The sequence below is a fragment of the Balaenoptera acutorostrata genome, chromosome 11, assembly GCF_949987535.1.
Source record: "Balaenoptera acutorostrata chromosome 11, mBalAcu1.1, whole genome shotgun sequence".
Taxonomy (NCBI): Eukaryota; Metazoa; Chordata; class Mammalia; order Artiodactyla; family Balaenopteridae; genus Balaenoptera; species Balaenoptera acutorostrata.
In genome coordinates this window covers 24,949,467-24,964,126 of record NC_080074.1, presented here as the reverse complement: position 1 = coordinate 24,964,126, position 14,660 = coordinate 24,949,467, and the positions used below count along the sequence as shown (strand labels likewise).

The window sequence follows — 14,660 nt, the reverse complement described above, 5'->3', positions numbered from 1 at the left end:
GAGGTAATAAAAGAGATGTACATATAAATGATATTATGGAAGATTGATGAAAAACAATCTTATGGTGATCCAGAACAGAGAAGACTGTCTGATCGGGAATAAAATAGAGAAAATTGAAAGAGGGAGGATTTCAGCTGGGTCTCAGGCTTATAACTGATTTTGTTTTACTAGTATATAAACTGACCTCTGACAGTTATTTGATTCTAGCTTGTATTAGGGTTAGCTCTTTACATGTCCACATTATAGTTGGAACCGTGTCTTGTTTCTTTGTACTCAGCCATTGTCTAACTTTGTGCCTTATATGGAAAAAATCCTCAATAAATATATGAGTAGATGAATACATTTAAAGATAACAAAGATTTTCATAGGCTAATAAAGAACTTTGGGAGAGGGATATTTTATATGGAGGAAATCATATGAACAAAAACAAGGAGAAAGGAAAGCATATGGGTTTTATATAGGGCTAATGTGAGAAAAAGATTAGAAAGGTAAGCAGGAACACAGTGTTGATGTGGGACTTTGAATGCCAGACCAAAGTTTGGCTTTTATTTTGGAAGGCATTTAGGGAACTCAGAATTTTTTGATTAGTTGAATATTAGAATCATAGAAACCTTGAACTGAGAAAAGCCTTTAGAGGTAATCTCACTTCCTGCATTTTATGGATGAGGATAAGTGATTTGCCACAGAGAATGTATTAATATTGTCATAAAAATAGGAAATAATATTTTGTTTTTGTAATTTTTTTGGTTATTTGTATTATGATAATGGAAACATAAAACCTAAGCCCACAGAAGTTAGAACTATTGGAAAAAAATCGTATCTAGTGTTCAGATGCCTTGCTTTTTAAAGAAATAGAGTAATCTTCTCCTTCTCCTTCCTCTTTTTTCTTTTTCCTCTTTTTCTTCTTCCTCTTCCTCTTCTTTCTTCTTCTTCTCTTTCTTCTTCCTCTTCCTCCTCCTCTCTTCTTTGGTATATTAGAAGCATGCTAAATTTAGATTTATAAATTCTGGGTTGACTTTTCAGTAACATAAATATTAGGTCAGATACTACCATGTATATTCTTAGTTTTCAGTTTTTTTTGTATTTTGCTAGAGAGTTTTCTTATTAAAACAAAAGATGAAGGAATAGTCCTGAAAACATTAGGTTTGGTTATTGCTCTTGGCCTTATTGTGTGTAAAATCTTAAAGTTTTAAAAATTGAGATAACTTACATATAATAAAGTACATATATCTTAAATACACAGCTTGATGAATTTTTATACATACATACACCTGTGTAACTACATACTACCAGAATCAAGATACAGAATCTTAATCCTTTCCAGTCACTACCTCATATTTCTTTTTTTTTTTTTTTTTTTATAATTAATTAATTAATTAATTTATTTTTTGGCTGTGTTGGGTCTTCGTTGCTGTGCGAGGGCTTTCTCCAGTTGCGGCAAGCGGGGGCCACTCTTCATCGCGGTGCGCGGGCCTCTCACTATCGCGGCCTCTCTTGTTGCGGAGCACAGGCTCCAGACACGCAGGCTCGGTAATTGTGGCTCACGGGCCCAGTTGCTCCGCGGCATGTGGGACCTTCCCAGACCAGGGCTCGAACCCGTGTCCCCTGCATTGGCAGGCAGATTCTCAACCACTGCTCCACCAGGGAAGCCCTACCTCATATTTCTTAAAAGAATTGTATGTGTCTGGTTTCTGTTAGTCTGCATTATGTTTGCTGTGTTGCATGGAGTAAGAGTAGTTCATACTGTTTTACTACTGTGTAGTATTCCATTATGTGGATGTGCCACAGTTTACTTATCCATTCTACTGTTGATGGACACATGAGCTGTTTCCAGTTTGTAGCTGCTGTGAGAAAGCTACTGTGAATATTCTTATGTAAGTCTTTTTATGGATATATGTTTTCATGTCTCTTGAGTAAATACTCAGGAGTGAAATTGCTGGGTCTTAGGGTAGGCATCAATTTTTACTTTATTAAAAATTGCCATAAAGGTTTTAAAGTGCTTGTGCCATTGTGTACTTCTCCCAGCAATGTATGTGAGATCCAGCTGCTCCACGTTTTTGCTCATACCAAATATTGTCTACCTTATTAACTTTAACCACTTTGATGGTTGTGTAGTTGTCTCATTGTGGTTTTAATTTGCATTTTTCTATGTTGAATGAGTTGGCATACTTTTATATACTGTCTTTTGTGAGGTCACTGTTCAAGTCTGTTTCTCCTTTCTGTTTGGGGTTATTTCTGTTTTTCTGATTGATTTATAGTTTATTCTGTATTCCAGATGGAGTCATCTTTTGGATATACACGTTGCATATATCTTCCTTTAGCCTACGGCTTGCCTTTCCACTCTCTTAATGCCTTTAAAAAAAATGAACAGAAGTTCTTAAATTTATGTCTATTATGCTCCATTTCAAATTAATTTTTGTATATGGTGTGAGATGGGGTTCATCTTTCCATACAAGTATATAATTATGCCAACATTATTTATTACAAAGACCATCCGATTGCCACTGGGGTGAGTGTAGGTGGTGAGAGGGTTCGGAGAGCATTCAGGCAGAGGTTTTCACCTTGTAGAATTCTTACCACCATTTATTGTGTTTCAAGTATAGTGATCATTGCTTTATATTACATTTTCTCATTTATTCTTTGCTACTCACTTGTGAGGTATAGGTTATTCTCATTTTACAAGTGAGAAAACTGAGATTCCAGGACTTTCTGATCACAGGATTCTTAATTGACTGATCTGAAGGTCGACCCTTGAAGAGTGGTAGCATTGTTTCCTTTTGAATCTCTTTCTAGCTCAGGGGCAGCTGAATGTATAAGGATTTGAGGATCCAAACTTCTGGAAACTTTGCAGTATTCTCTTGTCACTTTGTGCAGGAGTTCAACATTTATTCTTATCTCTTCCTCACATGAAAAAAAATTTTTTTAAATTCTAGGTGACAGGTTGCTGTATTGTTGATTTTCAAAGGATTTTTTTCTTTGATTACTTTGCATGGCAAAACTGAATATATCTTCTAGTTTAGGAAAACAGTAATGCTCAAAGCTTATCTCTTGTGCAAGGTCAGATGAACCAGAACCTAGATTTTCATGTTCTTGCAGCCTCTTGCTTGGGCAGTTGGCATCTCTATAAGCTTTTTTGGTATAGCTTTATGTTGTAAATCCCACATTTATTTGGAGAGGTAGCTTTGTGAACCTGGGCAAGTGACTTAACTCTCAAGCCTCCTTTTCCTTAACTGTCAAGTGAGAATGAAAATATACTTTCAACAGGGTTTTGTTTGTTTTTGGGTTTTTTTTGTTTTTTGTTTTTGGTCTAGATGAGATGCTAACATAGTTCCTAACATGTGGAGATTAGGGAGCTTTAGTGTGAACTTTTAATGAATAATCATATTAATTTACTAAAATAGCTTTTGTGATTTACTTCTGCAAACTGGTTTGAACATCTTTAGGTTTAATGCCTTCCCTCCAAACCCCTGCTAATTAACCAGTTGTAACTTGACCTCAGTAATCATATTTTGTGTTTTAGAGCAACTTAGAATAAGGAGAGCATTAAAGAAGGTGAAGAAATCGAACTGGAGTGTGTTGGCTTTTTCCCTTTTCCTGGAACAAATGTTTATATATTTTTCATGTACTATATTATTTCATTTTTCTCTACAACGTTAAAGCAGAATGCATGGGTTAGGAAACACCAGTTGGCCTCTGTGTATGTAAGTATGAAGTCTCAGTTTTCTTAGTGAAGAAAGTCACAGTTATGATTTTGTATACTTATGTTTCCATTTTACAGGCAGCATAATTGAAATCTGTGGAGGTTTTTTTTTTTTTTTTTAATTTTTATTTATTTATTTATTTATTTATTTATGGCTGTGTTGGGTCTTTGTTTCTGTGCGAGGGCCTTCTCCAGCTGCAGCAAGCGGGGGCCACTCTTCATCACGGTGCGCGGGCCTCTCACCATCACGGCCTCTCTCGTTGCGGAGCACAGGCTCCAGACGCGCAGGCTCAGTAGTTGTGGCTCACGGGCCCAGTTGCTCCGCGGCATGTGGGATTCTCCCAGACCAGGGCTCGAACCCGTGTCCCCTGCACTGGCAGGCAGACTCTCAACCACTGCGCCACCAGGGAAGCCCGGAGGTTTTTTTTTTAATTAAGATTCCTCACAATTCATTTACAATTTCAAGTATATTAAATATTCACTTTTTAAATTTAAACAATGTTCATAAAAATTTCAAGTCTGTCTAAAAATTGACATAATTCAATTCCAATACACTGTCACCCAGCCCATTTCCTACGCTGACAGTTTTACTATAGGGTTTGGGTTTTTGGGAATAATAGTAGGTAGGGCACATATAATGATTCAATTAAAATTTTCTATTTTTGTTTCCGTGAACAATCAAGAATTTGAAATCTTTAAAAATCATCAAATTGATTTCTTAGCAAAAGTGACAAAACCATGGAGTCTCACTGAATCTGCATTATACTGAATTTCATATTGGAAATGAGATTGCCTGAATATATTGAGAATCTTACTTTGAAGTGTCTGAGCTGAATTGAAGCTATTAGTTTTTTGTGGATCGCAGTGTCTGTCTGCAGGGGAGAAAGAGCCTTACTGCTTCTGCAGAGCTGCCAGGGCTGACAGACTCCTTAGAATATAATTGCAAGTCGCTATTTGGCAAGTTCAGCAGCTTAGGCTCACAAATAGGTTAACCTGTGTTGCCTTTCTCAGACTGCAGCCTTTTTGAAAGCAGTTAAAAAGTGGATCTATTTTATTGATTCCTTAGATTTAAAAGTGATTTTTAAATGCAGTGTCTGTGAGATTTTAAATATAACATTTTTCAGTATATGTTAAATAAGTCCATTTTCTTCAGTTAAATTTTTGACATTTTAGGTATAGCTTTTGTAAGTATTAATAAGCCTTATGGGTACGGAGATCTGGTAAAACAATTATTAATTACATTTTAAAAATAATTATTTGATCAAGAATGAATGTAATTCCAGTTTGGTTAACTTGGTTGACTGGTTTTGTTTATACCTGAACTTTGGCACTCAAAAAGTTTGACTGACTACAAAGCTTTATATCTAGAATAGTGGTTTCCTTTATGTTATATGGGAATGTTGGTATACAGTTGTATACTATGGTATAATATGTTCTTGATTCTCTTTATATATTTCTTTAGTATTTGTATACTTTTCTAGCCTTTATATTATGTTTTTGAGCAGTTTTATGATTGACATGTTGGCATAAAATAAACTTGTATATTTTTATATATTCTTAAAGTATAATTTTTCCTTTTGTTCTTCTCTTCTAAATTTTCTTTAATAGGAAGTGATTTGAAGAATGTTTTCTTGCAGTTTCTCTGTATAGCTCTGTCTTCCTTCCATAAAGTTATAATCATTCTGTTGGTCCAATCTTGTCTTCTGCTTTTTCTTATTAGTGTTCTATCCCAGGTATTCTCATATTGCTAGTCTTCATAACTATAATTTTTAATGGCTACATAATATTCCATTGTTCAAATGCCACAGCTTATTTAAACATTTCTGTATTTTAGGTATTTTCCAAATTTTTATAATCACGAGTAACCTATGTTAATATTGTTTCCATGAGTGTGTGTTTTCTGCTTTTGACTTTTTCCTTGAGATTACAAACTCTCTTTCAACATAACTCAGTAGTAGCAGGCTCACATTTTCTCTCCTTGAGGAGTTCAAGTGTGTTACTCTATCATTTTTGGTCTCAAATGTCTGATGATAATTTAAGTATTTTTTTCTTATAAGTCACTTGTTCTTTTTCCCTGTATGTCCAAAAGATTTCTTTTTTCCTTTAAAATTCAGTAATTTTACTAGACTATGTCTTGGTGTTGGTCATTCTGTATTGCTGTTCATAGGTACATGGTATGCTCAATTAACATGTAGTTTCAAATCTTTTCTTCTTTCAGGAAGTTTTCTTGAACTATAGTTTTTAGTATTTGATATTTTCTTTATCTTTGTTTTTTCCTTGTTGGATCTTCTTATCTTCAGTGATTTACTACTGTCTCTCAAATCATTTTTAACTTTTTCCTTATTTTTTATTTTTAAAAAGTCTTTCCTTTTTGACCTATCTTTATGGTATTATTTGTTGTATTTATTCATTCTGTATTCCTTTTGCCTTTAATGAAGGCTACATAATGTAGCCTTCATTTTTAAAAGGATTAAAATTTCTAATTGTTTTCCAAGTTCTGACATCTCATTTCTGAGTTTTCTAATTCTGATTTATGTTGTTTTTGAAGGTCTTGTATCATTTTATTGTCTTTCTGGTCATCTGTTGAGAATGTCTTTCTTCTTGTTCTCTTTGTTCTCATAATAACTTTGTATGATAACTCAGATAACTTTGATTTATCTGTGAAGTCAGTTTCCCTGAACTCCTAGACAGAGATGGAGTTTAGAGGGTATCTTTTCTAACTTTTCTGAGGTTGCTTGGCTTTGTGCTACTCCTGTACTTATATGTGAATTTTCACTTTCCTTCAACTATATTGACTCCATCCCATTCAGTTTGTTTCCACTCTTAGTAGTGTCTTCTCAGTATGGTGTCCTGACCTGGGAAGGAGATGCCTTGGCTGGACAGTTTTGGGAGTTCATTGGAGCTAAACTGCTCTAGCCCTTCAGACCTTTCTGCAAACCTCCTGCACAGAACCACTAATGCATTGGATATTCCTGGTCTAGCTGATGTTATCAATTGGCCACCATGCTTTCCTGTGAATACCTTTTGGCTATTTGGGGCTTTTCCTGTTCTCAGATCTGTCTCAGTCCCTGTAATTTCCTTCTGCTTCCTCTTGCACAGATACTAATACTATGAAGGACTATGGCTGTTAAATGTTTGACTTACTAATGTGTATTTTGGGGCTCATGGGGATACCTGATGGTCTAGTTTTGTTGTAAATGTTTTCATGGGGTTTTAGTTTTGCTATTTGGTTTGCTATCTATCTGTAAAACACACACACACATACGCACACACTCACATACTTCTACTCACTGTCTGTGCTGGGATGCCCCAAGACCAGGTTTGATGTTTCACTAGGAGGACTCACAGGACTCAACATGTGGTCATACACATGGCTATGATTTATTACAGTGAAAGGATACAAAGCAAAATCAGCAAAGGGAAAAAGGTGCATTGGGTGAAGTCCCAAGGAAGCCAAGTATAAGCTTCCCAGAGTGTTCTCTCAGTGGGGAGGATGTACTTAATTTCCCCAGCATCAAATTGTGACAACAGGTATGGCACATTGTCTACAGGGAAGCTTGTTAGAGACTCATCGGCCAGGGACTTCATTGGAGGTTGGTTACCTAGGCACCCTCTACCTAGCATGTGCCGAAATTCCAAACTCTAGTAAGGAAAGCAGGTGTTCAGCCATGGTTCAGCCATAAACCATATCTTTTGCACAAACAGTTTAGGTACAGTGAGCCACTCTTATCAGTCGGTGAGCCACTCTCTTCAGCAAGGGTGGTGGGAACCCTCCAAAAATCCAAGTTCCAAGACTCCAGCCAAGGGCCAATCTTGAAAGCAGGACTTTGCAAAGATAAGCAGTCTCAGGCCTGCTTGTGCACACATACACACACAAATGGGGGGATTCAGGGAGATTAAAAAACTCTGCCACCATCATAACCTCTATCTTCTCAGAGTCCTCCAGTTACAGGGACTTTAAGCAAGGCAGATTTACGTTCAGATTTCCAGTTTTGAAGAGGTTATTGCTGCAATAGTGTGAAGGATGGATAGCAAGCCATTGAGAATGGAAATGGGCAGTAGCTCAGGTGACAGATGATTGGCGCTTGAAATAAGACACTGGGAATGAAGAAGAGGGAGGAATGGAGTTGAACGGATACAGTATATTTATGAGTGTGTATATGTATGTATGTTTGTATATGTACATGCATATATACATATATAGTCATATATGTATCAGAGACTATAAAGCTATAAGAACGTGAATGTACATTCCTATCTCTGTGAAGGGGAGACTTTTCTAAGTGTAGGAACAACGTCATAAGTCATGGGACAAGTTTGATGTATTTAAGTACATAAAAATCGAAAATCTGACAAAAAGCAAGACAATAAAATTCAACAAAGTTGAAAAGAAAATGGGGAAAATATTTATGTCTATGAGAGCATTAATGTCCTTATTATATTAAGATCAATTGCAAATTAGTATTTTAAAAATCTTAATAGCCCAATAGAAAATAAGCAAAGTAGATTAATGGGCAGTTCACAAAAGAAGGAAGATAAATGGTCACTTAGCATTTTTCAACCGAGCACCTTTAAAGCGTGAACAACAATAAAATACAAATTCTTTTATAAAGTAGCAATTTTGAAAAATAATAGTAGTCAGGGTACTTGGAAATTGGAAATAACCTAAGTGTCCATCATTAGATTATTTAGACAAATTGATATACTCATGCATTCATATATTATCCAGCTATTAAAATCATGTAGTAGAAGATATTAATAACACAGCTAACTTTATAATAATAAAGTATGGTCCCAAGTTTGCTGTTGGTACTTTACTCAAACGCAAACATACATATACACAGAAAAATACTTAAAGAATATCTTCCAAATTATTAACCAGTTTTTCTCTAGGTGGTAGGATTATGGATGGTTTTTTTTTTTCCTTTTTGTGATTTTTAAAAAAAAAACATTTCCAAATATTTATAGCAGGGGTCAGCAAATTATGACCTATAAGCTGGCTGTTATTTTTCCTAGAAGTATCTTGAATAGGGAAAAAGATAGGGACTTAATAAATGCTGTTGACACTAAAATGAGTTAATACTTATTTTAAATATAATTTAGATTAATATTTCATTTATCCAGGATCATTAGATATTCTCTTGATATTCTAAATAGATGATGATTTAATAGATGTAGAAAGTTCAGAAATAAAGGTCTGTTATCAAAGAGATAGAGGTGAGTTATTGACAGAAACCAGTGTGGCTACTTAAGGGTCTTTTAAAAACTTGTATGTAAAAGATGCTCAAATGTATGGTACATGAATGAATGTGTGAGTCATGAACCTGTGAGAATAGTAGCAATGCCTACTATGTACCTGGCTTTTTGCAGAATTGCTATTTAATCCTTAAAGTAACCTTGACAGGCAAACAAAAGTGTTTTCTTTGTTGTACACGAGAACACTGAGGCTTGGAGAACGTAAGAAGTTTTTTACCCCAGTCATACAGAGTTTGGCTCTACTTGAACGCAGGTTTATCTGAGAGGAAGATTTATGGTTATCTTTAGTCTTGTTTTTCTTTTCTAAATGAGTTGCCATATAGGTCCACAGAATTTGAGGCAATATATGGAATTTAGGTTTTGACTTAAGAAATTCATTTTTAATTATTTATTAAGTTTTACAGTGGTCCCTCCTTATGTGTGGGCAGTGCGTTCCAAGACCCCCAGTGGATGCCTGAAACTGCAGTTAGTACCGAACCCTGTGTATACTATGTGCTTTTCTACACATGCATACCTATAATAAAATTTAATTTATAAATTAGGCACAGTAAGAGATTAACAACAATAATGAAATAGAACAATTTTAACAATATACTGTAATAAAAGTTTAGTGAATGTGGCCTCTCTTTCTCTCTCAAAATATCTTACTCTACAAATTTAATGCCATTTCCATCCTAACTAAGCATTTATCACACACTGTGGCTGTAACTCACAGTTTGAGGTGCGCAGCAAAACTAGCACTAATTTCTTTATCCTTCCTCATAATTTCATGGATAGAAGATTCATTCTTACCATAGTTTTTGTTCTTTCCTTATTATGATTAAGTTGAGAACTTTTATCTTTTCACTTAATGGAAGCACTTCACCCAGCTTCTCTTTGGCATATCTGAATTGCCAATATCATTAGTGTTGCACTTTGGAGCCATTATTAAGTAAAATAAGGGTTACTTTTGCACAGCACTGCAATACCTTGACAGTTGATTTGAGGGCTGAGATGCCTACTAAGTGACTAATGGGCAGGATACCCTGGACAAAGGGATGATTCACATCCTGGCGGGCTGGAGTGAGATTTCATCATGCTACTTAGTGCTCAATTTAATCTTTTTGAATTGTTTATTGCTGGAATTTTCCATTTAATATTTTTGGACTGTGGTTGACCACGGTACGCACCTGAAACCATGGAAAGTGAAGTTGTGGACAAGGTAGGGACTACTGTATATAAAACGGTAAGCTCCTTGTTCCCTGCTGTATTCAAGCAGATTCCGGATGGCCCAGATTTTAAGGGTGTTTTAGCAAATTACTACTGTGCCTAAGAGGTTGAACTTTATGAACTTTGAGAATCTAGAAGGTCTATGGTTTTATGGTGGTGTTTTGTTTTTAATGTTCTGCTTGTGCATTTTATCCAAATTTAGATTATGTGAAGGACTATAACTATATGAACTCTAAAATGCTACAGAAATCTTTTACAAATTAATAGTTTGCTTATGTTTAGGTAGGTTGATATGTGACTCTGCAGACATGATAATTCACTAAGGCTCTCTATATCTTTTATATAGTCAAGGTCCATGTAGTTTATTTTTTCTTGAGTGTAGACCAGAGGAAAGATTTGTCTATTCAAATGGATATGTTTTTCCTCAACAAAAATGGAAAGTATAAACCAAAATTTTGTTTGTACTTTAGCCATATGAAAATGAAGAGCCAAATTTAATGGTTGGCCGTAGTAATATCTTACCTTAGGTGTCAGGTTACAAATACTCTTGTTTCCTTAGACAGAATTTGTGTTATGTTATTCCTAAATATTTTTTCGTTGTTGAGGACTAATACTTAATATTTTGAAACATCTTAGAAGTAGAATATGAGTTTTTTAATATATAAAAGCTAGTGGTTTTAAATCTTTTTGGAGTGTGATAGATTAGATAGAACAAACAAAAAGCCCTCAGATTTGACTTTTTGTTCTGTGGCAGTTTTATCTGGGACCTATATGTGTAGTTGATACCTGCCATCTAGAACGTGATTCATTGCTTGACTCTGGACTATAAACTGTTTGAAGGTGTCTTATAGCTAGTTTCCCACTCTTGTGGATTCTACTTAATATTCATTTCTATACTTATATTGCTATTTCTGTGTGGGGGAAAAAATAGCTTAAATGTAAAATACTTAATTCTCAGCACAATAAATGATAATATCAGTCAAGTTTGAAAGCAACATTTTAGTAAAAGTAGATAAAATTCATCCAATTTTAATCTAAGACCTGTTTACTCAAGCTGGATCTTTGTATATTCTTATCCAGCAGAAACTAGAAAGAATGTCTCCACTGCCTCTAGAGATGAGTGTTTTAGAGAAAGGCTCGCGTTGCCCTCAGGCCAAAGCTTTTGAAAGAATGGGTATATAGTCCATCCCCAGTCTAGAGTGTTGCCAGTTCCCCCTTTGTATTTTAGTTAATTTTTTATTGTGCTTCAAGTGTTGAATTGCCAGCACATCAAACAAACGTATCCAGATATCAAAAATATATATTGAAAACAAATGCAAAATATTATTGCTTATTCTCTACCAGTGTTCCCTTATACTTATTCATGATTTGACTGTGACTGGGCCTTTTATTTAAGTGGAATGTTCTAATCCTGATGAATTAATGTAGTTTACCTCAATATATTGTATTTTTCTTCTGAAAAAGAGGTGACTGAGGTAACTCTACTCCAACATAATAAAATCATGACAAATATTCAGTTACTAGATTTAAGATGTCTTAGGGTCATCTTATAGCCCACTAAATGATTTTATGGTTGTCATGATTGAAACGTGTTATGCTATAAACCAGAGACGTTCTAAATCCCTTGTGAATAATGTGGTTGGCCATATTTATACTTTATATAAAATGTTCTTATGTATGCTTACAATTCCGTAAAACTTATTTTTATTTTCGTAGTCTGTTCGGCACTTGAAGTATTCCTTGTTTAAGAAATCGCTACTGGGCAGTGTTTCGGATAATGGAATAGTAACTCTCTGGGACGTGAATAGTCAGAGCCCGTACCACAACTTTGACGGTACACATAAAGCTCCAGGTTCAGGCATCTGTTTTTCTCCTGTCAATGAATTGCTATTTGTAACCATAGGCTTGGATAAAAGAATCATTCTCTATGACACTTCAAGTAAGAAGTAAGTATAACATGCTCATTTCTTAATTTAGTAACAAATAATTCTTTCATTAGCAGCCATATTTGTGATTTGTATAGACCTCTGATTAATGTTAGAAGATGTAAAGTTTGTGTATTTGTTATCTAATAAGGTAGAATTTTCTTTTTTTTTCCCATGCAGAAAAGACTAGATGAGACGTGGGTGTTCTTTAGAGCAGCGGCCCCCAACCTTTTTGGCACCAGGGGCCGGTTTCGTGGACGGGGTGGGGTGGGGTGGGGTGGGGGGTTGGGAGGATGGCTCAGGCCGTAGTGCGAGCGCAGAGCAGCAGATGAAGCTTTGCTCGCTCGCCCTCAGGCCGCTCACCTCCTGCTGTGTGCAGCCCGGGGATTGGGGACCCCTGCTTTAGAGTACTTCTGGATGATGAATGTTGAGGGGTAGCATGTTAATGATTTCACATCTTTATTTTAGCATGCATGCATATTACTCTTTTTCAGAATACAACTAAATTTGTATATTTTTAAAACAATACGATTAATTTGCTTTAAAATGAATTCATTATCTAGAGCAGGGTTTCTAAACTGTTGACGTTTTGGGCTGGATAATTCTTGGTTGTGGGGAGCTGTCCTGAGCACTGTAGGATATTCAGCAGCATCCCTGGCCTCTACTTACTCGATGTCAGTAGTACTCCCCAAATTAAAAGTAGTAAAATTACCCCCAGTTGAGAACCACTGATATAGAGCTAAAGGGTACATAATTCTCTAAGTATCCAGGTCTGTTATGCCTTCTTGTTCTTCTTACAGTTATAAGTGTGCTTGGTTAACTTAAAAAACAAAAAAAACTGCGAGACTGCAAGAGGTGTATTCAAGACACCTAACAATATCTAATGATCATGTGAAAGGAAGTGGCATTATTATAATATTACTGCTAGGGAAGGACCTACTGTGAGCCTCTTTTTAAAGTTTACTGTTACTTATTTTACGCTTCTCTTTTCTTTTTTTTTTATTATTTTCTTTTTGAACTAATTTACTGAGAACCCTAACAGTAAACCATTCCTCTCGTATACCCGACACTCCAGCAAGGAGTTCAGCTTCAGCAGATCAGTATCCATACTTCTGTATTAGCTTCTGGGAGGATTAAGCCTCATGAATCCTGTTAGCTTTTGGGTCAAGAGATGCATAACCAAGAGCCAAGTAGCAGCTGCTTCCTTGTCAAAGGTCATAATCCTCTTGAGGCCTAAGCAAGTCACTAAATGGAAAGGGGATACTTAGAGCCTCCTTAACCCTGAGGCTATAGAGCCCTTATTTGTGGAGTAACTTGCAGGAATTCTATCACGTTCACTGCCAAAATAATAATTACTCAAAGAGATAGGTCCTGTTTCTAGAAGATATAGAATGTATTGTATCTATTGGAAGCCAATAGAAAGATAGGATGGAGTGCTTAGCAGTTCCTTTACATGCCATTGTAGTAGAAATGTCTCCAGGTCTAATTCTACATTTCTGCTTTAAACAAATATTTGAGATGGGTATTCTAAGTAACTTTGCCGAAATCTAAGTAACTTTGGTTTTGGTTTACAGTTATTTATATGTCGTGTAAGCTTATATGTATACATTCACATATCTACATATACTTTGCTCTCCTTTCCAAAGGCTAGTGAAAACTTTAGTGGCTGACGCTCCTCTAACTGCGGTAGATTTCATGCCTGATGGAGCCGCTTTGGCTATTGGATCTTCCCGCGGGAAAGTATACCAATATGATTTAAGGATGTTGAAATCACCAGTTAAAACCATCAGTGCACATAAGACATCTGTGCAATGTATAGCATTTCAGTACTCCACTGTCCTTTCTAAGGTAAGATATTTTCTTTCTTTTCAGCATTTTTGATTTTACTAAATAAATCTAGTTCAGAATATAGAAATCATATGTTATCAATTAAACACAGTGTAGTTTTGCTTCATAATCATTTTTATATCAAAGCATTGTAAATAATTTTAGTACAAATCCATCTGATACTTAGTTTTAAAACTTTTTTTTTTTGTGTGTGTGCTTTTCACATTTCTCTCTCTTCAAAAATATTAAAAGGCTTTTATGGTTCAGAGGGAAACTCTCACATCCACCAGCGAGCTTAAGATTTCTAAGGGAAAAACAATATTTTTTAAACTAATAGGGATTTATAAAATATTAATGTCTCTTATGGAGCATTAGAAACCTGAGCTTTTAAATATTCCCTTCCGTTTCAGTCAGGTTTAAATAAAGGCTGTTCAAATAAGCCCACAGCTGTGAACAAACGTACTGTTAATGTGAGCGCTGCTAGTGGAGGAGCCCAGAATTCTGGAGTTGTCAGAGAAGCAGCTACCACTTCCATTGCCACAGTTCTGCCACAGCCCACGACAGCAGTTGTGGGGAAAGGAACAGTTGCTGTTCAAGACAAAGCAGGTAAATGTTGCTTATAGATAGTATTTGGAGTTCCCATCCTGTCTCCTCCCCAAATGGATATCATTATCACTTTCTTTAAGAACCTAGAACTTAAATTCACTTGCGTATTTAGGTAAAATTATTATTATTATTTTTTT

At 35.6% G+C, this 14,660-nt stretch overlaps 1 protein-coding gene across 6 annotated transcripts in view; it reads left to right on the top strand.

Annotated features, from left to right (window-relative positions):
- Positions 1-14,660, top strand: part of NEDD1 (NEDD1 gamma-tubulin ring complex targeting factor) — a 45,558-nt gene that overhangs the window by 12,834 nt on the left and 18,064 nt on the right. For all 6 annotated transcript variants that reach the window (XM_057556792.1, XM_057556791.1, XM_057556793.1 and 3 more), the window contains 3 exons: positions 11,882-12,111; positions 13,737-13,938; positions 14,328-14,523. In XM_057556792.1, the coding sequence (XP_057412775.1) occupies positions 11,882-12,111; positions 13,737-13,938; positions 14,328-14,523 (628 nt within the window). The remainder of the gene's footprint in view (positions 1-11,881; positions 12,112-13,736; positions 13,939-14,327; positions 14,524-14,660) is intronic.